The sequence below is a fragment of the Euleptes europaea genome, chromosome 7 (assembly GCF_029931775.1).
Source record: "Euleptes europaea isolate rEulEur1 chromosome 7, rEulEur1.hap1, whole genome shotgun sequence".
Taxonomy (NCBI): Eukaryota; Metazoa; Chordata; class Lepidosauria; order Squamata; family Sphaerodactylidae; genus Euleptes; species Euleptes europaea.
In genome coordinates, this window is record NC_079318.1 from 73,702,532 (window position 1) to 73,725,833 (window position 23,302).

A 23,302-nucleotide genomic window follows, 5' to 3' on the forward strand; every position below is an offset into this window, starting at 1 on the left:
GGATCACCTAGTTTGGCCCTTAGAGCACAATTCTTTCTGGCAGGGAGGGGAAAACAAGCTTCTTGTAGCTACTCATTCTCTGGCTAGTTGAAGGCTGCGGGCTGGCTGGTCTTTACCTGGACATAAGAACATAAGAAAAGCCATGCTGGATCAGCCAAGGTCCATCAAGTCCAGCGGTTTGTTCACACAGTGGCCAACCAGATGGTGTTCTTCATGGGCGGGAGCAGGTGCAGGCTCCCCCCTGGCCTGGAGGCATGCCCATAAACCATCCTAGCCCTAAAACATATCACACTATAGTGACTTCACCATGACATTGATGAGCTCTGGCTTTGTCTTCAAGAGAGCATGCTTATGCTGGGAAAATAGCGACTTGACCCAAATCATTGCAATCCAGTGTCCATATTACTGGAAGCCTTAGCTGTACTGTAGTTCATCATGGCTTACAGACAAGTTCAGGCATTAACAAACAGTGGAGTATGGGGGGGTACCCTTCCAGATTGCACACATTCTTCACCTTGTGTAGAAATTTGTGTACGAGGCAAGTGTGTCTTCGTGAGTCACCTGCTTTTCATGATCCGTACATTTCCATAAAGGAAGAGGAAAAACAGAAATCACACATACCCCACATGTTTACATTTTATTGTTACGGCCATTGGCCAGCACAAAACAACAGTGCCCCACATGTCACATACCTACGGTGCGATCCTAAACAGAGTTACTCTTCTTCCTCATTGACTTCAATGGGTTTAGAAAGGTATAAGTCTGTTTAGGATTGCACTGTTAGTTATGTATAACTTCCTGTATTCTAGGGCGGAGCTGGTGGTACGTGCATACTTCCCCAAAAGCTGCTTTTTCAGGCCACCAGCAGGAGAATTTCATGCTGGTCAGCGTTTGAACAGCCCATGGCTTGTCTATTGCTTAAAGTCGTGAGTTTGAAGAAACCTAAACCCCCAACCCTCAATGGGTTTTTCTCAGAAATCATGGCTATCGATTTCAGTGAACCTTCATACCAAGTAAGCATCATTCAATTGACATGTTAAGCTGCACAAAGCATTTCCCTTCTACCTAGATTTTTGTAAACATCCACTCCTTTCTGTGACTATTGCTTCTTGCTTCAGACCTAGACTGCATATAACTGCCTTTCCCCCGTTCCATGTGTACATTTATTTTTAAAAATTTCGGTGTAGTTTTTTTTTCTTTACTGATGAAACGTATCCTTAAAAAAAAAACCTGTCTAAATTGTCACTGTCACCTGCATAATATTCATTAAGTTTTTCTCCACCAAACTGTTTTCAATGAAAGTCAGTGGCTGTCTTCCCTTGGACAATAATGAATGTATATATTGTTAAGTGCAGAGTACCCAGGAGAGTGGTTGAGTAAAGGATCAGAGGGGGTTTTGTAAAGCCTGTTTATTTTTTTAAAATGAGTTGAAGCATTTACTATTTTACCACCATTTACGTGGTTTTGGGGAACCCCGATTATGTCAAGATCTCATGCCAAAACAAGCCAAAATTTGTTTGAGTTGAGCGTCTTTCTTCCACGAACCATATTTTAGATGATACTTTAAATGTCATTTTAAATGTTATTGAAACATGTACTGATGAAAAGAAACAAACAAAAAACCACAAAAAAACAAAAATGTCATCTTGACAAAAGATTTATACATGACTCAGAAAGTATTTATTTCAATTTTGTACCTTTCCATTTTAATACATTATACTGTATTGACTCAACTGAGATAATATAAACAGTTCATTTTAATAATAACCGTTCCTGTGGTGTGGCTTCTTCTTTCTCTTCACCTGGTCATTCGTGCTGCAGTGGTCAAACAACAGAATTATCAAGGGCAACTGGGGTACTTCCATTGCGACATATAAAATGAGACAGGTGATATGAAATGCAAAACTATATCCTGCACTTTGCTTGAGTATAAATTACTTGACATCCTACTTATAACCATGTTCCTTTGAAGAAAGCCCCACTGATTTTAGTTGCATTTGGTTCCAAGGAAACAATCACAGGAAAAGAGCAATTGCATTGTCCTGTCCTGTTCTTCCTAGCATCGCTACAGAGATGATAAAGTTGCCTGCTGTGTGATTAACCAGTTGTGGCCTTGTTGCCATTTTCTGCTCTCCAAAGAATATCATGATGGGGAGCATGGAAAAAATGAGGCATGTTTGGAAATGCCAGTGGTCCAAAGGTCTCTGAGCTGGATGCAATCGGAATGGCTAGAGACCAGCTGGCATCCGAAGGGAATCACTGCACAGGAATTTGCTAATCCAGCCAGCTACTGATGATCCAAGAACTGCATTGCACTGACCTGAAAGAAAAGATGTACCGCAGAAAATAGTACAGGGAGAAAAATGGAAGGAAGGTTGGCAGCATTTAGAGAAGAGACCGCCCGACACAGGAGATTATCTAAGGTACCAGTAAATACAGCTCGCATTCTGCACATGTGGGTATATTGCTGATTGCCACACAAACCCCCCATCCTCCAATCCAAGAACTGTGTAAAGAAAAAAGTTCCAGATACCATGCTGGAATTCTAGTACAATTGGTTCCATGGGGAACATAAAATGTGCCTTACACTAAGCAGGCAATTAGTCCATCCAGTCCAGTAACTGGCCATGGGCCGTTAAAAATTCAGAAAGATCTTTCCCAATACTGGCTAGCTGAGATCCTTCAAATGGAGATGCCTGGGACTGTCTGCAAGCAAAACAGGTGTTCTCCCACTGAGTCACAATTCCTCCTCTGATGTTTAAAGGTGTGGTACCACACAGGTAAGGCCATTTGCGTGAGTCCTTCCATTGGAATTAGCACCCCATTGGGATCAGAGATGTTAATTTCATTTTAAGGGCTCCCAAAATTAGCTCATCCATATGGTTGCAGGTCTCGAAATATGTCACCCGCACCAGGGAATAAATTCATAGAAAAGCGGATCCCACCATGTTCCTGTAATTTTAAAAAAGCCCCTCCATGTTGCAATTTTAGGCAATATTCAGTAAACAAAAAATGTTTAAAGTGCTGTTTTAACATTTCTAATAATCAAGGAGACTTGCAGCGCATTCCTGAGATCTAAGGGTGAAAGCCTTAGGAGGCCAGGAAGGCGCCACTACAGCGTCTGGGGCCCCCCACGCCGGCGTCCGGGCAACCACAAACCTCTGTGGCTCCCGGACCCTGGCGTGTTTGGCCCCACTCTGGCGTAGGTGCCACCTTATTCCATGATAAGGCAGCACCTACGTCAGCACAGTGTCACACTGGCTCCTATGGAGCTTTGCCCCCGACCCAGGAATGTGTTCATAGTCCTTAAGGTGCCACTGGGCTCTGGTTTCATTCTTCTGCTTAAAGAATATGGCTACTCATCTACGTGTTATTTATTTTAAATACCAAGGACTTCCAAGGACCAATACCAAGGACTTCCAACACAAAGCAACTGTAGAATAGTCCAGGGAAAGTAATAAAGTACCCATTGCAATATAAAGCATGGAATGGAACTTATAGCCTTTCTCGCCAGCAGATGGTAAAGAGGCAGACTCAGGGTCAGGATCAAATGAGACTGTTGTTAAAGGGACATGATTCTTGGTGCAGGCCCCCAACTGAAAGCCATGGACCTTTTAAAAATGTTGATCCTAGGCATGAAGCAGTACACCTCATACAAAAGAATCATCTCTCCATGTAAATATTTTTATTGTTAAAGAAATCAAATAATTTATTTTCGGACTTACTAATAAAACTGTAAATAAATTAGCACATTCGTGAATATCATGAGCGTTTCTTCGGACGTCCTCAGTAGAAGCCAAATAACCTACAGGGTATTTATCTCATGTTCGAAGGCTAAGGCCTATTCTTTGAAAAGAAGCTCTGGTGACCCCAGGAAAATGTTTATCAAATAATTTTATTTCTTCAAAAATATCCTTCATTACCAAAAGTTTAAAGCTGCTTACAGTAGGTAAAAGATAAAAACTGAGACATGCATATAATTTAACAAGCTAAAAAGCCTGTATGCTCAATAAAAACTGGCAGTAATCAGTCCAAGGACATTAGCCAGTGAAAGGATCTCTGGTAGCAGGTACTGAGACAGACCTTTCTCTGCCTGAGATCCTACAGAGCTGCTGCCAGTTACACTAGGCAATTTGGAGCTATATGGACTAAATGTCTGATTCCGTATAAGATTGTTCATATGCTCAATAGGACAGTTTTGCACAATCTGTGAAAAGCCAATCATGAAGGTGCCTTTCACACACACACACCATTCCGTAGAAATGGAGCTTCCATGAAAAAGGAATGTACCCTCACTGGATGTTCACACCTGAGCAAAAGGCACAGCCAGGGAACTTCATAGTTTGTGGGCTCATCATCAGATAGCAACCATAGTGTAACTAGAAGGGTATTTTCACAGGTTGCCAGAAGAATACCTCTGTGTGAAATGCATCAATTGAAAATGTTTAAGCAGAAGAGAAAACAGAAGATAGCCTTTTTTAAATTCAATGTCTATTCAAGCCTATGTATGGCCATCCAGATATGAGAACTAGGAAACTTTATCTGTGCCATTTATGGAAATAATAATTAAAAATGTATTATAAAGCTGAGATCCTTTTTCCTAAGGATACTCAACATTGTCAGCTAGTGGTTTACATGGTAATGCAAAAGACTTACAAAGAAAGGAAACGTTTTCTATTTTCCATAAAAATAAGAAATGCCCTGTCTGCGTTAAGTGCCATCAAGTCGCTTCCGACTCATGGCGACCCTATGATCAATGTCCTCCAAAATGTCCTATCCTTAACAGCCTCACTCAGATCTTCCAAACTGAGGGTGGTGGCTTCCTTTATAGAGTCAATCCATCTCTTGTTGGGTCTTCCTCTTTTCCTGCTGCCTTCAACTTTCCCAAGAAATGCCCTACTACATCAGAATACATTATATGGTCCAGGCTAGCTCAAGCATGGTCAGCCCTGGTTAGTCTTTCATTGAGAGACCACCAAGGAAGGCCAAGATCACTACACAGTGGCAGGCAATGGTAAACCACCTCTGAACGCCTCTTGCCTTGAAAACCCTATGGGCTCGTCATAAGTCAGCTGCAGCTTGATAGCAGTTTCCACCACCAGTCTAGCAATTCCCACCACCAGTCTAGCATTGTGTCTAGCCAGATGTCTCTAGAAAACCTGCAAGGGCATGAACGACCTATCTCTCTCCTGTTGATAATCCTTATTATTCTAAGGCATTTTGCCTTTCCAATTGGAGGTTCTGTTTAGGAATTACAGGTAATACCTGTTGTGACCCTACCCCTTATTAATTCAGCAGGGCTAGCGGCCACCATGACAAATTGCTAATGAGACACTGAGTGAAGTGGTTGGTTTTTGACAATCCCGGATCTATTACCAACTGTCCTCACTAGATGATGGATCCTAAATGCAATCAGGAAAATCCTTTCCAGAGAGTAAGCCAATTGAGTACAGTAGACCTGCCTAGGATTGCTCCTGTAACTTTTGAATCAGGGTCTGTATCTATATATCAACCTCTACCATCCCTACCCATTTCCATTGTCAACTTCAGAGCCCAACTTCTTTAGCCTTTCCACATACGGAAGGAGCTCCCGTTTGCCCGGAACACACATTAGGAGCAGAAAGGCTTTTAGTAGGGGTTTCGTGGCATTAGGTTGCAGAGCAAATAAAAGTTCTGATGTTAAGGACGGCCTTGTGGAGATATTTCGCCTGTTGAATTTCAGACTGGAGCAGCTGTTTTCAAACACAAGCGCTCTAAGCCCGAAAAGGGGAGAGAACCTAACATCTTATTAGAAGCCCAGCAGCGCCTCCTCCCTGCCAAGTCCCGGCCTCTTACAGAAATCAGTGCTGGCCACCACATTGCCTGTTCTATTCTACAAAGCAGAGCTGGGAGTAAACCTCTTTCAGGCTAACTCCCCGCCTTCCTCCACCGCGACCTCAGTTGCTGCCTCCGTAGCCTTGTTTTGCAAGCCAAACCTGCGCACTCGACTTCTCTTTGTTTTGATCAGGCGCGGTTTAGACAGCCCAATCGGGCGCCTCGCCGGAAAGGGCAGTGCCGCGCTTGACGTCGTCGCGCGCCCGCTTTCGAAGAAGGCCCCTAAAGGGCAGCGCTTGACGTCGTCGCGCGCCCGCTTTCGAAGAAGGCCCCTTTGCCGGCCAAAGATGGCGATGCTGGCAGAACGTGAGTGTGAAGTCGGCGTGGCTGGGTGCCGTGGCTCTTGTGTGCGGCGGGACAACCGAGAGGGGGAGAGAGAGAAGCGGGTCCGCGTCCCCCGGGGATCGGCCGCTGAGATTCGGCACGGTGGCTGGCACGGCAGGGGAGAAGCTTGGTAGCGAAGGGGCGGCGCTTTGGTGGGCGCGGAGGAAATCGCCTATGGCCGTTCAACAGACGTTCCTGGTGCTAGAGGATGTCGCCTGATGGATACAGAGAAGCAAACTTCTCTTAAGCCAAACCCAAAAAAGCTCCTACCCTACCAGAAAATGTTTTTGTTAGTCTTTAAGGTGCTACTGGACTCTTGCCCTTTTTGACCAAAATAGCCTGTGCCCTTGATTCTGTCCCTTCCGTGTCGGCGGCAGAGCCTGCCTGCCTGCCCTGTGGTTCACGGGCTGAGCGCGATGGACTTCGGGGTTGAGTAACTAGTGAGTACCCAGCTTGCTGGGGGTCAAGGGAAGATGACTGGGGAAGGCACTGGCAAACCACCCCGCAAACACAGTCTGCCTAGGAAACGTCGGGATGGGACGTCACCCCATGGGTCAGGAATGACCCGGTGCTTGCACAGGAGACCTTTACCTCTTTAACTAGTGAAAACTCTTATCAAGCCCATCAGAAAATCGCTTCCCCCTCCCTTGATCGTGGTTCCTCAACTTCTTTCCCTGAGATGCCAAATGAATGAAGATCTAACGTGTTCCTCAAACAATTTTAACAATTTTACATAAAGATGCCTTATTGCTGTGTAGTGGAAAAGAGCAAGAGTCCAGTAGCATGTAAAGACTAACAACATTTCTGGCAGGGTATGAACTTTTTTGCTGTGTGGTATTCAATAAGGTCCCATTTTACGTAGCAAAAGTCACTTCTTTGATGTATTCGTTTACTTATCTCAGAGGTGTGTTGTGGAGGTAAAGTAACAATATGCGCCATATATGTCACAAATTTTTTGAAAGAGATGGTACACCATTCTGCTTGGGTGTTTGTGATGGATGGATTTAGCAATACAGAGTTGCCTTTATTGTGGCAGTATGAGGTTCCGTACACTGAATGCCATAGAGTCTTGGGATTTTCTTTTTTGCCTGGGAGGAGTGAAGAAATGAACAATCATGAAGAAAGTTGTGATTTCAGTTCAGCTTGTATTTAGCATTATCAGTTGTTCCAGGGTTGAGACCTTGGCTTTTGTTTTCATTGCTGAATCTTAAGAGACATGATAGTTCTAAAAAGACGCTCTTTGACTTTGGGCTGGGAGTTTTTCGAGTAAGGAGCAGTCAGGGCAGATGGAAGGGTGGCTCTCATTCTAGTAGTTAAGAAAAGAAAATGTAACAATGAGGCAGCCCTTCCAAACAGGACTTTTGTTCTATCGTAGGGGGAAAGGTCAGTGGGAAGAAGTTGACCAATAAGTGCTGTGCATTAATACAAGAGAGTAGATGGAGCAGGTGAACAGAGGTGGGGGGACGTAGTTCAGTTGGGGAGTATTGCCTTGAATGCTGAAGGTCTCAGGTTCAATCCTCAGAATTTCTACTTGAAGGATCTCTAATAGCAGCCGTCTGAGATGCCAGAAGGCTGCTCCCAGCCAGAATAGACAACATTGAGTTAGTTGGCCATAACCCTCTCATTGTAAGGCAGCCTCATAAAGTAAAGTAGGGATGCTGGTATGGTGGGCGTGGAATCGCTGTTTCCTTGTTTATTCTATTTAAATTATTTCTGCTCCGTATTGATGACAAAGGTTCTCAAGACTGCTTACAAGTCATTGTGAAGTACACTAAACACAATACCATAATTTACCACAAGTACCTTTAAGCAAGCAGCCTAAGAATGAGAGTCAAAAAACAAGGAAACAAAGACAGTAAAAACAATAAAAGACCACAGAGAGAGCCAAGCAGAAGTGTGTGGATATGCGCAAGTGTGTATGCTGAGGAGGGCTAATGTATGCCAAGCAGAAGTGCCAAAAGCTTTCATGTTGTTCCTGTGCTTTTGAATTCCTTGGCCAGAACACTGGATGCAGGTTTAACTAAACCATGGGATAAAATTCTGTCTGCACAGTTTCCCTTACCTTTCCAAGACTAGGAAGATGCAGGGCATACTTCAGCTACGGAGATGAGTCCCAGTGGTGCCAGTATACGAAATTTTAGTTGACACTTAATTCTCCCACTGTAAAGCAATAAAATTCTGAGTGGTCACTTTATTGCGTCATCCTTTAAAAAAAAAGCTGACAATGCAGGGAAGGGGCCTAAATGTCCATGTACGTCTGGCTTTTCCAAATTGCCTTGCCCTGTTTCTCACCCAACAGAGTTGGAGTCTGAGTTACTCCTCTTTCTATAAGCAGATCACAGAAGGTTACTGGTCTGTTGATCTCCTTAAAAAAAAAATGACTCGTCAGTGGGGGAGAGTTGGCCAGATGGAACGTTCATTGCTTCTCTCCCTTTTGTAGCGCGTCGCAAACAGAAATGGTCTGTGGATCCCCGAAATAGTTCATGGAGTAAAGATGAATCAAAATTTGGCCAGAAGATGTTGGAAAAGATGGGCTGGTCGAAAGGCAAGGTAATTTTTGTGGCAAGAAATGAATGAATCAGGGATTTTTATTTATTTATGTCATTTGTAGTCTGCCTTTCTCACTGAGACTTAAGACTGATTACACAATTTGAATCAATGCAATTGATAGGATGATACCTCTATTAAGCAATGAATAATTCTAGGATTACAGAAATTTGAAACACCACAATGCAGAATGTGTTGTTATGTAAATAGTAACCCAGTACTTTTTCTTGGACCAATCCTTTATGATGTAGCCCTGTTTCCTTTATACTAACTCCCTCCTGAACAATTATGTTTTACATAGTTTGAACGTGTCAGGAGAGTGGAGAACGTCCTGACCTCAGGCAGGTCATTTCACAGAATGGGGGCCACTACAGAGAAGGCATGTGTACAGGAAGTTGTTGATCTTGCCCACTTGCAGAGTGTCACTTACAGAAGACCCTGCTCAGATAAGTGAGGCTGTCTTGGTGGAGCATAGGGGGAGAGGCAGTCTTGCAGGTATGAGGGTCCATGGAGGGCTTTGTACTCGATAGCCAGTACCTTTAATTGAGCTTGGTAACTCATAGGTAGCCAATGGAGTGACTGCAAAATGGGTGTAATATGCATACGCTGCCCAGTTCCCAATAGTAACCAAGCTGCAGCATTCTTCACTAGTTGGAGACTCCAAGTTGATTTCGAGGGGAGACCTATTTAGAGGGCATTACAGTAGTAACAAGAATATGGCAACAAATCAGGAAAACAAAAAATGACCCACAGATATGAAACGCTCAATCTACATTCCAGTTCCGAAAAAAAGAGATGTCAAAGACTGCAGCAGCTATCAGATCATTGTATTAATTTCCCATGGGAATAAAGTGTTTCTCAAAATCTTACAACAAAGACTGTTATCATTATATAGAACAAGAAATGCCAGATGTTCATGCTGGATTCAGAAAAGTAACAAGCACTGGTGTTCATATGGCAAATTTACATTTGTTACTGGAGCGTACGAGAGAATTTCTGAAGAAAATCAGCTTGTGTTTCATAGATTTCAGCAAAGCTTTTCACTTTGGATCATGAAAAGTTATGGTTGGTATTAACAGAAATCAGTGTGCCACAACATCTGACTGTTTTAATGTGCAACCTGTACTCTGGACAAGTGGCTACTATTAGGACAGAATATGCAGAAACAGAATGGTTCTCACACCCATTAATTAAACAGGGTTGAATATAAATAACCTATATAGTAATGTTGCCAAGAAGTTCCCATAGCAGCTGAGCTTCAGAGAAAAGAGTACAAGCAGAACAGAGTTTTTTTTTAATCTAATATATGCTGTAGCAACTCCAAACTTTCATTAAACTCATCAGGGACCAGAGCTTCAGTCTCAAAATCCACTGTGCCTCTTTTTTCAATAACATTCCGTTGTTATGGCCCAAAATACAAAGTCTAATTGTGCTCTAAGAAAGGAGCACTTTTTTTTTTAGATGAATGTTGCTTTTATGTTCAGCAGAGCAACTGGGTTGAGTTGAATCCTGATACAGACATAGCTGGTTTAGCAGGGATGAAGTCTAGTACGGTAGCCTTGTTGGTCATTTGAATCCAGTACAACCAAGAATCTTCTGGCGCCATAAAGATTAACATTTTTTTGTGAACCAAAGAGCAATCCTAAGCAGTTGTACTTGGAAGTGAATCCCACGTTTTAAATAATATATGCTTTTTAAAAAATTTAAAATCTGGGATTCGCTTCCAAATAATTATAATATTTAATGTGGCTTACCCCCAGGAAAGTGTCCTTAGGATTGTAGTGAAAGTTTACTGCAACTGCTCACATACGATAGGATATTTAAATTTATTTGGAAATTCACAGTTTCTGCTGGCACTACAGATCTGTAGCAGTGTATTACAGGTTCCTTGTGGCACAATTTTGTGTGTATCTGCTCAAATTGTAGAACTTTTCTTATTTTTAAAAAAAAAAATTTCAGCAGCTTCTTAAAAGGGGGGGTTATCTTAAATTGGGTTACAAATTTGTACAGATCCCTGCAGAGAAAGGCAAGAGGGTGTGCAGCTTGGCCAAGCAGGCTGGAAGTGCTGCCGGTGCACCCTTTTTGCTAATGCTTTCTGGCTTGGCCAAAAGGCACAGAGGGAGAGATCAGCTGGGGAGGGGCTGGGAGCTGCCTGTGCAGGCCAGCCTGTCTGTCAGCTACAGAGGGGCTGGAAGCCTTGATGGCTTTCCCCGAGGTAGTGTTTGTGTGATGTAGTGGTTAAGAGCGGCGGACTCTAATCTGGAGAACTGGGTTTGATTCCCCCACTCCTGCATATAAAGCCAGCCGGATGACATTGGGCTAGTCACAAGTCGCTCTGAACTCTCTCAGCCCCACCTACCTCACAAGGTGCCTGTTGTGGGGAGGGAAGAGAAAGAGATTGTAAGCCGGTTTTATTCTCCTTAAAAAGGTAGAGAAAGTTGGCATATAAAAAACCAGCTCCTCTTCTCTAGCTGCAGCAGTGCTAGTCACTTTCAAACTGATAGCAGGTTGCAGCATCCCCTTATTTGACATTGCTGCTTGCCTCCTGTTTCCTCGTAGGGGCTTGGGGCTCAAGAGCAAGGGAACACGGAACACATCAGAGTCCGGGTGAAGAACAACAATCTTGGCTTAGGAGCATCTGTCAACCATGAGGTGAGCAGAACAAAATTAGGCCTGAATCTGCCTTGGAAGCTGTCAGATTCAGCTTTTCATTAAATGCAAATATAATCTGTGCTGAAATATTTTCTGGATGCAGGGCTTCCATGCTGTCCAGATCTCTTTGTCCTTCTCTGTGGCTCACAGAATTAGTCATGCAAAACTGTCAGTACGCAAATGCACTTGATTTGCATTGTGAAGGCACAGTCTTCGGCTTTCCTTGGCATCAGAATTTGTGTCTTGAAGTGAGTTTGAGGATGGCTGCATCAGATTAGATTTTGATTTTAGCGGAGAGCTACTGATCTGGTTTGGATATAACTGTCAAAAACGGCCTATTTTCAGGTCTGTGCTACATCTCTTCTTCCACCACCTGTGCCCTGGTGCACCTCCTGGATTTCCTGTTTTGTTGCAATCCCTTTTCATGGTTTCCAGTTCAGGTTTGGAGGACAAGTACAATATAGCAGTGGCAAGCTCTAGTTTGCCATGAAAGGAAGGGAATTGAAGCACATGGGGAAGCAGACGAGCCGAAGGTTCACTGAAACTGTTTTGAGAGCCAGTGTGGTGTAGCGCTTTAAGTACAAGACTAGGATTTGGAAGACCTGGTTTGAACCGCACTGTGCCCTGGAAACTAAACTGGTGACATTGAACCAGTCACTCTCTGAGCCTAACCTGCCTCATAGGGTTGCCAGTGTGGTGTAGTGGTTAGTGTTTAGTGCTGTAGTGGGTAGGAGCGGTGGACTCTAATCTGGAGAACCGGGTTCGATTCCCTGCTCCTCCACATGAAGCTTGCTGGGTGACCTTGGGCTAGTCACAGTTCTCTCAGAACTCTCTCAGCGCCAGCTACCTTACAAGGTGTCTGTGGTGGAAAGGGGAAGGTGATTATAAGCCGGTTTGAGACTCCTTAAAGATAGAGAAAAGGGGGGTGTAAAAACCAACTCTTCTTGTGAGGATAGAATGGAGGAGGGGAGAATGATGTTATTAACCACCTTGGGTCCCCATTGGGGAGAAAAGCAGGATATAAATATCTAAATCAATAAAAATTTAGAACATAAGCCACGAATTGGTGTTACATGTGAATGAAATAATTGAGTTAGTTTCATTCATCAGAAAAAAAACCACGGGAAGCTTAACCATGCTTTGGTATCATGTCCAAACTGACAACCTATAACTTGTGATCAGCCAGAAAGCCAAGATGGGAACCTGGGTGGGTTTTGCTAATCACAGTTTGTTCTAACTGTGGTTTAGTGGGACCCAAATTGACAAGCCTCAGTATCCGCCCTTTGCTCCAGAGGCTGTTATGTCGTGAAGACAGGGATGATTACGTGATGCAGAATGCAGAAAAGACTGGCAGCTAAAGCTAATGAGCAGCACTAAACCATGGATTCTCTGTACATTTTGAAACTCAAGCCATGGTGTGGGTTCTGAACTGTGGGCAGTGATGTATGAGCTTACACAGTATCTGGAAGGAATTGTCCTAAAATATCTAGGCACATAAATAATTCCAGTTCCCAGTTCCCTTTTCTCCTTTTCCTTTGCTGGTTCTCCTTCTGTGCCAATATAGATTGTAATCTTCTTGGGGTGTGGAACTGTCTTTTTTTTAACTTACGCTACTCTATAAAGATCTATGCGACTTAAAAAAGTAAAAATGCAGCCTGCTTCTTGTGTGATGTTTGTAGGACAACTGGATTGCCCATCAGGATGACTTCAATCAGCTTCTGACAGACCTGAACAACTGCCATGGACAAAACGATGCAGGTACATTAGCAAACCTTGCAAAGGCGTGCCAACTGTAATGTGTCCTCCAAGAATCCCATGTTCTGGGAAATTCTTAATGTAATGGAATTCCTCCTCTTAGCCACTCGAGGGCGCTAGTGCCACTTGTTGAGGAAGCTTATTGCCAAGATCAAAACCACAACACTGTAATCTCTTTCCTGCGATTAAAATATAGGGCAGCTGTAAGCCATGCTGCATGTTTCCAGGTGGATGCCGAAGACACTTTTAAGTGAAGACTGTGGAGTGTGAATGCAACAAACAAATATCTGACAGCCAAACTAGAAATGATGAAGGCAGCCATGTTACTTCATACAAGCAAACCCCATTCATGGTGGGGATTGACTTCTTAAAACAAAAGATAATGGGAGCTAAATCATCCTCCCACCATTTTATTTGCCAGCTGCTGTCTGTTGCTTCAAGCACTTTTATCCCCAGCTTAGCTCACTCTGGGTATTGGAGGCCAGCTGAGATACCATCTACCGCTGAAGTGCAGCAGGGAACGGCAGAGGCTTGGTGGCAAAGGTTATGAGTGGCGTCGGGAACATAGAAATTCCTACACAGGGAGTGGTTGTGGGAAATAGCCTGTAACCTGCAGGTCAGTCATTGTATGTGGGGAACAGCATGTATGTTTCTGCCTCCACACCAAGTCTATGAGCTTGGATCTAGTGGATATTTCAGTGGATGGAAGGGATCTCTGCCCACAGATTGCAACTTCACCTTCCTCCTGCTACTGCAGCCGAGAATATACCACCCCCAATGCTGCTCTTGGGTAAAAGGGAACCCCTTCAGGAGCAGCATAGGAGAAGTCAAGAGGTCTGCTGCTGGAGGGATGGATTGGTGAAAATCGCCCCCACCTTTCATCTGCAGAAATCCTCCAAGGGATCGAAGCCAGTATTAGGGAAACTCTGATTGGGTTCTGCTTTTCCTGCTCACAGGCTCTTTGCCAAAGACACACATGTGGGCGATTGTTATACATGGCTACCTAAGCATGAGTTGCTCCCTATTTTTCACGTAGTTTCATTTACATTGGTCTCCGTTTGTAGAAGGCAGCAGTAGTAGAAGGCATGAAAACATATTCTGTTGGCTAATAACTGAGGGCGGGGGTGGTCTTCATCATGGCTGGGTATGAATCAAAGAGGAAGAGCAGCAGTTTCATCCTGACTGAAGTAGTCGTGTGACCCGCACAGAACTGACGTTCTTCACAGCGAGGGTCCCCAGTGTGAATGAACCGTGAAAGCGTAACATGGAAAAAGTATCTCGGATCAGACTCCAGCAGTGTCCTATAGAAGTGAGGAGGCCATAAACACAAGAAGCTGCCTTCTTATGGGTCAGAGCATTGGTCTGTCAAAGTCCATATTGTCTATTCTGACTGGCAGAGGTCTTTCACATCACTACTACCTGATCCTTTATTTTATGAGCTGGAGATGCCTGGGATTGAACTTGGGATCCTCTGCGAGCAAAGCAGATGCTCTACCATTGAGCCATGGCCCCTTTCCTTTACCCCTTCTTCCAGGTATTTATTGTGTGTGTTAAGTGCCATCAAGTTGCTTCCTTGATCGAGTTAATCCATCTCATGTTGGGCCTTCCTCTTTTCCTGCTGCCTTCAACTTTTCCTAGCGTTATTGTCTTTTCCAGTGACTCTTGTCTTCTCATAATGTGACCTAAGTACGGTAAATTAAGTTTAGTCATTTTAGGGACATTTCAAGCTTGATTTTCTAGGGACATTTCAAGCTTGATTTGATGTAGAACCCACTGATTTGTCTTTTTGGCGGCCCCCAGTATCCACAAAACTCTCCTCCAACACCACATTTTAAGTGAATCAACTTTAGGCATTTATTTGTCTCACACAATGTTCTATGTTTGTGTTTTAGAGTCTGCATCTGGGGAGCAGAAGAAAACATTTAATCTTGAGGAGAAATCCAAGATCTCTCGGAAACGGGTTCATTATGTGAAATTTGCCAAAGGTACAATGGAGGCAACTAAGTGTGGTGTAGAGCCATCGTGGTGTAGTGGTTAAGAGTGGTGGTTTGAAGCGGTGGATTCTGATTCTGGAACGGGGTTTGATTCCCCACTCCTCCACATGAGCGGCGGAGGCTAATCTGGTGAACTGGATTTGTTTCCCCACTCCTACACATGAAGCCAGCAAGGTGACCTTGGGCTAGCCATACTCTCTCAGCCCCACCCACCTCACAGGGTGTCTGTTGTGGGGAGGGGAAGGGAAGGTGATTGTAAGCTGGTTTGAGTCTCCCTTAAGTGGTAGAGAAAGTTGGTATATAAAAACCAACTCTTCTTCTTCAAAACTTGAAAGTGATGCTGGGTTGGCAGAATAGTTTTCTGGATGGCTGGATTCCTGACAACACCTAATTGTAAAGGAGGTCCCATATATTCTTTTTATATATACATATTCTTTGTAAATACATACATATTCTTTTTACAGACAGACAAGCAGAGAGAGAGGGAATATGTGTGTGTATGTAGCCTTACTAGCATACTAGAACTAAACATGATATAGAAGTCTCCCTTCTCCCAGACTATCTTAAGTGGGCAAAATGGGGTGGAGGGTGTGGTCAGAATTTGATGGTGTATTGGGTCGGGGACTATTAGTGCAGGAACTGAGAAACTGCTCCTTTTCATGCCTAATTCAAGCAGAATAAATTATGTATGAAAAACAGATATATTCCAATGCGGTTTATCTGCACATTGTTATAAGTTGCAGAATAAAGGCCTCATCTAACAAGAATTTCTACTGAGTGAACCCCACTGAAATTAACGGGAGCTGCACAGAAGCATTACTGTCTTGGCCCAGACCTTTGTTACTTTCTGGGGAAATTTGGAGGGTTCGTTTCGTCTTTTGAACAGAGTGAACACTGCCCTAACTATATTTCTCAGGAACACAGCTAATTGCTCTGTTCTCCATCACTCTCTTCAGGAAAAGATCTCTCTTCCCGAAGTGAAGATGACTTGTCCTGCATTTTTGGGAAACGTCAGAAGAGCAAGAAAACTCTGGTATGTGATTCGCTTGGTAGTTTTCTCTTTGGGAGAAAGCAAGACTTTTAACTGCACTTATTCCAGCTTTTCCACAATCAGGATACCAATGAAAGTCTAGCTTAAGCTTCTGTTGATATCGGTGCCACAGCATATTTGCATGAATTTGAAAGTTATAGTCTTCACAGTGTTGCTGCTGTGCTTGTTTCTCATACTCTAGTTGCTTTTACACTAGGTGTTTTGGTTGGAATTACCTTGATTCATTCACACAGCTACAACAGAGAATCCAGCTGCTGCCCAACCATGGCAGTCAAGTGTTTTCTGTGTTGACCTCCTGACTTTTTTCTGGCCTAGTCTGCAGCGATGTTGTGGCTTTGAATGGGACTGTAGCACTCAGTTTGGGGTAGCAAAACACAGCTGATGACCTGACAGGAAGAGTCGTGGGTTTAATGATATCACCTGAGGGTAGACAGGTGGCAACCTCAGAAAGGGCCTTCTCAATTGTGGCACCAAAATTATGGACTTCCCTCCTCAGGAGATTCGTCTGTCCCCTTTGATCACTATCTCCTGCCAGTGCATGAAGACCTTTCTATTTCATCTGGCATTCCTTTACTTACCCTCTTTCTTGTTTTATTTTTAATTGCTAGTTTTGTAGATATACACTGTTTCTAAAATTGCTTATTAATGTCTTTTTAATTGGTTGCCACTTTGTGGGCCCTAACTGGGTGGAAAGACTGGACAGAAATAAATAATGACTTTAAATAAATAATGGTCGGGAATAGATGAGTGAATATCAATATGCCAGAATTTTTTAAAAACCCGAAAAATACCTTTTCAGTATTTTAGTTTTTTAAAAAAAATGGGCATTTAAAAAGGCAGCGATAATGGAAACAATTGCTCATTCCAGATAAAGAAGAATGGAAAGACAAATTAATAGAATGTGTTACCTTGGCAAAAATGACCAATATGTTAAACGCAAGTAATGATACGACCATTGAACAACATCATGAGATATGGAAACTATTCTATAAGTGTGTTGAGGCTCACAACTAACAAATTTTAAGTGAGAAATTAGACAATATTTAGTGGTATAGCAAGATAGTTTTAATTCTATATTTAGATAATTATGTGGAGTGGGGAGACATTAAACAGCCACAGATGATGACTATTCAATGACTATGCTATTTGTATAACTAGCAAAATTCCGAAATGCAAAGCAATGTTGTTTGTTTGATCTGCGTTGAAACTGGGTTTTTTTAGTCTGTTAACGGGATGTTAGACATTTCTATTCTTCCCCTTTCCCTTCTGTATCCCTCTATTATATAATAAAAAATTAAAATTAAAAAATAAATAAAAAGGCGGCAATAATGGGAGCCAAATAAGCAGATCCCAAATAATGCCAGTTTTTTTTAGCATTATTTGGGCCACTGTGGCCCCGCCACCATTTTCATCCCCCTCCCCTCTTCCCCCTCCCCCTCTGCTGCACGGAGTCAACAGAGCCCGCCTGCAGCGAGAACAGGAAGGCTCCTGCCTTCCTCTCCGTGCTGCCTGCCGTGTTTTCCGGATTTGTTGGAAATTTTCCGGGTTTGATAAACCCAAACCCAAAAAATACCGGGGTGGGGAATTGCACAGCCCTAGTTGGGAATGCCCTGCTATTTCCTGGCCATGGTGTCATTTTAAAATGTCCTGCAGGGTACCCCCTTAGTGTGATTGCAAAGAAGAGAGATCAGGGGATTTTGATTAAAAGACCAATTAGGGGAATGGGTCCGTGAGCATGAGTTTGTGATGTTTTTAAGCTTGTACAAATATAACTATTACTTGCTTGTAAGATTCAGTTCAGAAGGTGGGCAACAATGTAACTTGTAAAAGTTTCCTGAAATTTACCAGAACCTTGCCCATTTTATATTTGAAGAAAGGGGTGGTCGAGCAAGGGGGTTTGGGGAAGTTTTCCCCAAGGTGTTGCATGCCTGGAGATAGTCCTTCTGCATTAATCCACTGCTGAGAGAGGGGAGGGAGGCAGAAGGGCTTCCTTAGCTGATTTTCTGGTGACCAGTCTGAGAGGAGCTGGTAATGCCCTGGCTGCTTTTGCTTCTGCCGTGGAGGAGAGCATTGCTTTTGAATAAGAAAATATTCCTGTTTTAAGTGTTGCTGTTGATTCTGTTTACCCACTGATAACCAAACAGTGACAGTACTAAATGTGGAATTGAGCTCTCTTAATTTGGTAGGGGGGTGGAAAAATCTGACTTCCCCCTCCCAGATAACATAGGGCCTTCAGTTAGGGGGAGGGGCAGGGAGGGAGAGACAGGGGCTACCTTAGGACCAAGCAGGTAAGAGAGAAGGGAAGGCAGAAGCAGGGAGACTTCATGGCAACTAAGAGCCATGAGCAGAGAGTTCGTATGCTGCTCAGGCAAGGATGGAAGCTCCAGCTGAAAAAGGACTGAGGTTCGCTGGCATGGGGACTGGTTGCCGATTTCACGGGTGTGCAGTTGGCCTAAAACTCATAAACTTGCACCAGAATTCAGAACACAAATAGAAAACTTCAACCTGGAAGTGTCTGGTATTGTTGAAACCACATCTCGTCCCTCATCTTGTTTTCAACATCAGTTACCACAACAAGCGCTCCCCCCCGCCCCCAACACAGGGAAGCCATAGGTGACACTGTGCTGTTTTTTTCTGGATTAGTAGCTGTGGAGGGTCACTCTGAGCCCGCTCGTGCTTACTGAGTTGGGTGTTGGGAGAGGGACAGCGAAGGAGGTATTTTTAAGGAAAACCACAAATGGAAAAAAAATGTCATTTCCATGCAGGTGTTCATCTTCTGTGATCAACGGTTTGGCACGATTCACAAAGCTGTTTTGCTTTTCCCCATGGGGTAGCGAAAAGGGTAGCAGGGAATGTGTTTGGAAGAGTGCTCACCACCCCGTACTGCCCTGTGTGCAGTCAGGATATGGATGCTCGTGGACTGTTCCGAGTGTGACGGGGCTGCCTCAGGTTGGGTCATTTCCCCAGAGCTGCAGTGATCTTTGATGGCCAAAGTTCCAGTCGCACAGGTCCGTGCGGCCACTCATACGCCTCTGAGCTGTCTTCCAGACCTTGCCTGGTTGGCTCTTAAAATGCCTCACTCTCGCATCCTGGAGTGTGTCACTGTCATGCCTACAGGAGCAGGGAAACGCTGGAAGAGAACAGCCCTGTATTTTTTCCTGTGCAGATAAACCGAGTGGAGTGCTGCTGCCTGTCAGAGGCTGGGGTTTTTCTGTCAGACTGACTTAGCTCAGCCTTCACTCAAGCCACCACCAGGTGGGCCAACCAGGTGAGGAACAAGTTCTTCTACCACCACACACATAACTTGTTACCTGCCTTGCTTGTTTTTTAGATCTCTCGGCTCCAGGGGCGGTGGTGATCTGGGCTCTGAGAGTCTCTGCTGTGCCTTGGGGAGGTTGACTCTCCCCCTCTTCCTCTGCTTATCCAACAGCTGCTTGGCTGGTTACATAATACTGACAACTGCTGGAATCGCTTTCCAGTTCCAGTGGGACTTGGGCACGTCAAAATTTACCCTAACCAGTGGTGTTTCCTACTGAGAGAGTTCAGCAGGAGGGCCAGCACAAGGGAGAAGGAGCTCTGCTTTGCTTTTCTGAACAAACATCCATACCAGGGATGACCAGCTTCAGCACCCCAGAGTCTGCTTTTCCCCCACCAGATATCAGTCTGGGGTCTGTAGCTGTCCAAGCCCCTCATTGACAGTAAGCCTGTCATCTGTGTCTGCTGTTCTCAGAGGCAGTGCTCAACCTTTTCTGGATTTCTTTATTTTAAGACCTTTATAACCTGCAGTCTCAGTTTCTAAGGTTCTCAAGGCAGTTTATTAGTAAGCTAGAAATTACAATAAAGCTTATTGGGAGCATGAAAGAACCATAGAAACGCTCAGCAATGTATCTTTAAACATAAAAATCAGCAGAAATCTTCATTCTCCCCACCCCCAATACCAAAAAGCACCAAAACAATACCTACTTGTATTTTTTGCATTATAATAGGAGCAAAAATCTCAGAGTACTTTAAAACTAGCAGGCCTAAAACATTCAGAACAGGATTTATCTAAGGGTTTTATCTTTTTAGCTGTTTATGCTCTGCTACTGGTCTGAGGTCTGTTCTATTGATATTCTTAGGGTGCTTAGTGGTTGTTTTATGCTGTTCTCGTGTCCCTGTCTTGTTTTAATGACTCATTTTGTGATTATATTGCTAGTTTGTGAGGATTTTATGGTATTGTTTCTACTTGTAAACCACCTCAAACAGTGTTGTGGAGAGACAGTGTAAAAGTGTTCTAAATAAATATACACAGGACAAAGGGATACCCTACACACCACTACCAATCAGCAGAATCCCTCAGAGAACAAACACACATTAACCAAGTGCCAAAGAACTACCTGCTTCCCTAGGAGATGATCTTAGGAGACCCTGCTCCAGCTGTTCATCTTTAGAAGTTAGAAGAATGGACTAGGACTTTTCTGTGATGACACCCCTCTCACAAAACTCCCTACCTCAAGAGGTTGAGATGGCACACTAGTTTGCTAGCATCTAGGCACCAAGTTAAAATGGGCTATGGCTCATCAGTAGAGCATCTGGTTTGCCTGCAGAAGGTCTCCGGGGTAGTCTCCAGCATCTCCAGTTAAAAGGATCATGTAGAAGGTTATTTGAAAGACCTGAAAACTTGGGAGAGCTGCTGCCAGTCAGGGTAAATGATACTGATGTTGATAGACCTTTGATCTGATGCAATATAAGGTATGTGTCCTCACTGTCGGCAGACCTGAGGGCCAGAGGTGGGTAGCGTAGACAGATAGCAGTCCAAGGGTCAATCCCTATAGAGTCCGTATCAGAAGCAAAGTCCAAATGCCAAGTCAAAGTCCGTTCTGAGGTCAAGGCCACAAGAGTCTCAGCATCAGGCGCAAAATCCAAATGCTAAGTCAAGGTCCATTCCAAGGTCAAGGCCACAGCAGTCTCAGGAGTAATCAAGGTCCATAGAGAGCACAGAGTGGCAGTGACAAGTTGTTCCTACACTGGCCTGGATGCAAGTGCCTGCTTAAATAGGTCTAAGGTGAACCAGCTGTAGCTTGTTCCTTTGTCTCAGCATCCGCTGCCTGGTGGAAAGCCTCACCACTGTCAGCAGGGAGTGTTCTTCGCTGGGCTTGCAGTCTAGCATTCCTCCTACGATCATGTAGTAGTGATCTGAGCCTTTGGCGCCTCTGCTGCAGTGGCTTTGGGGGCTCTCTGGTGACACTGCCTGTGGCTGGCCCTCTGACACAGGTACGTCCCCTGGCTGGGCAGTTGTAGACCTGGGGAAGCCTCATGTGTCTGTGGCCGCTCAGTCTGCTGCTGTTCCACTGTCTGCTGCTTCAAGGTCATCAGCAACTGAAGAAGTCTCGGCAGGCTGCCAGATGACAGTATGTTTGTTGCATTACATAATGGAAGAGGCATAGTTCAGTGGTAGGGCATATTCTTTGCACCCAGAAAGTCCCAGGTTCAGTCCTCAGCATATCCAGCTAAAAAGATCAGGTAGCGTGTGATGTGGAAAACTACCTGAGATCCTGCAGAGTTGCTGGCAGCCAGATTCTACTGACCTTTAGACCAATGGTCTGACTCCGTATAAGGCAGTGTCACGAGTGTTTTCATATAATTTCAAGCATTTGAGGGAAATATTGTAGCATTATTGGGTACATGTTGCTGCTTGCTGGCTTTCAACTGCTATCTTTATAGTAGCTGTTTTTATTAATTTTACCTTTTTAACAAATTGCTTCATGTTTTGTTTAGTGTGAGGATTCGGCCACTCCCACCCACCCACCCCCGATCTGGTGGGTCCACAGTCCCGACCTCCTGTAGTGCGTCAGTTTCCTTGGCCTCAGATAGGGGAGAGAAGTCCAGACTCAACCCCATCTCTTTCCTCGGAATGTGTATTTCCCGTGCCGGACTGAACACAGCAGCCCTTTCTCCTCCCTGGCCTCAGCGTCTGCTTCCATTTTACAGCCGTTGCTCCACCCCTCACCCTTCCCACCACCTGATAGGCCCCTCCTCCTCTTGAAGGCTTATAGGGCCCAGTGCCTGGGACCTTGCTTTTCCCTCACTCTGGCCTGCTCCTCCCCATCTCTCAGCATCTTCAGCAGCTCCTTTTAGTCAGAGACACCTGGGGCCACCAGCTGCTTGGTGAGCCTGTTGGCCCCACCTGGGTTCTGAGCCATGGCCGCATCTCCTCTCACCAGGGCAGGCGGAGTGCCTCTCTCTGATGCTGGCATCTGTTCTGGATGGCTTCTTCCAGCTTCCTCCTCCCCCTACCCCGGCACGGTAGCCAGGGTTGAAACAGCCAAGAAATATCCCTCCAAATGCCGCATAGCTCCCTTTCTCTTTGGCAAACGTTGGGCTCATTCCAGTGTGAGAGCTTGAGTTCTTCGAGACAAACGCCGGGGCTAAATGAAACTACAGAGAGGTCTGTCTGTTCCTCTATTCCCCCTTTTAACATCAAAACAATGGCTTGACCATTTTGTGCATACTAAATTGGAATTGTCGGCAGTTTACTCGGGGAGACAATGAAGCACTTGAAAATATTGATTGGCCATTAGACCGTTCTCCAGAGACCTCCTTTGGGGTCCCAAGCCCCCTCGGGTTTAGAATGGGGAATTCATTATGTGGCTTCCCCTGTTCTCCTTTGCCTTGAAATTTCCTCACTTCCAAGCCTGGGAGGCAAAAAAACAAATTCCTTTATTTCCTATCTGGTTGAACTTCCTGGAACCCGCCCCCCCCCTTACTAAAAATATACGTTTTTAATTTCTGCTCCCTGTTTCCTTCCTCCATCCAGCTGTATTTCCTGACAAGGCCTTATCACTGACAAAAGTGTTCCTGAAAGAGTCAGAGGATTTGGGAAAGGGGCTGCATTTTGGGAACTGACTAACATGATTTGGGTATCGCTTGGCCTCACCAGGGAAGGATACATACATTTGAAAGAACACTTAAGAAAAAACACTTAAGGCGTCACAATTCTAACACATCATGCAAACCTTTTTTTTTTAAGTGCCGTCTTGGTGTATGATATGTGTACAGCCCGTGTAGCAAAAGCTGTCCTTTCAGGCTTGTAGTTGAAAGCAAGGTGTGGCTTCTTGTTGCAAGG

At 44.4% G+C, this 23,302-nt stretch overlaps 1 protein-coding gene across 1 annotated transcript in view; it reads left to right on the forward strand.

Moving 5' to 3' along the window:
- Positions 1–6,152: 6,152 nt before the first annotated feature.
- The window catches only part of PINX1 (PIN2 (TERF1) interacting telomerase inhibitor 1), a 49,844-nt gene continuing 32,694 nt past the window's right edge, over positions 6,153–23,302 (forward strand). The window contains exons 1-6 of the mRNA XM_056852722.1: positions 6,153–6,180; positions 8,639–8,748; positions 11,305–11,397; positions 13,077–13,155; positions 15,045–15,137; positions 16,103–16,179. Of these exons, the coding sequence (XP_056708700.1) occupies positions 6,162–6,180; positions 8,639–8,748; positions 11,305–11,397; positions 13,077–13,155; positions 15,045–15,137; positions 16,103–16,179 (471 nt within the window). The 5' untranslated portion in view covers positions 6,153–6,161. The remainder of the gene's footprint in view (positions 6,181–8,638; positions 8,749–11,304; positions 11,398–13,076; positions 13,156–15,044; positions 15,138–16,102; positions 16,180–23,302) is intronic.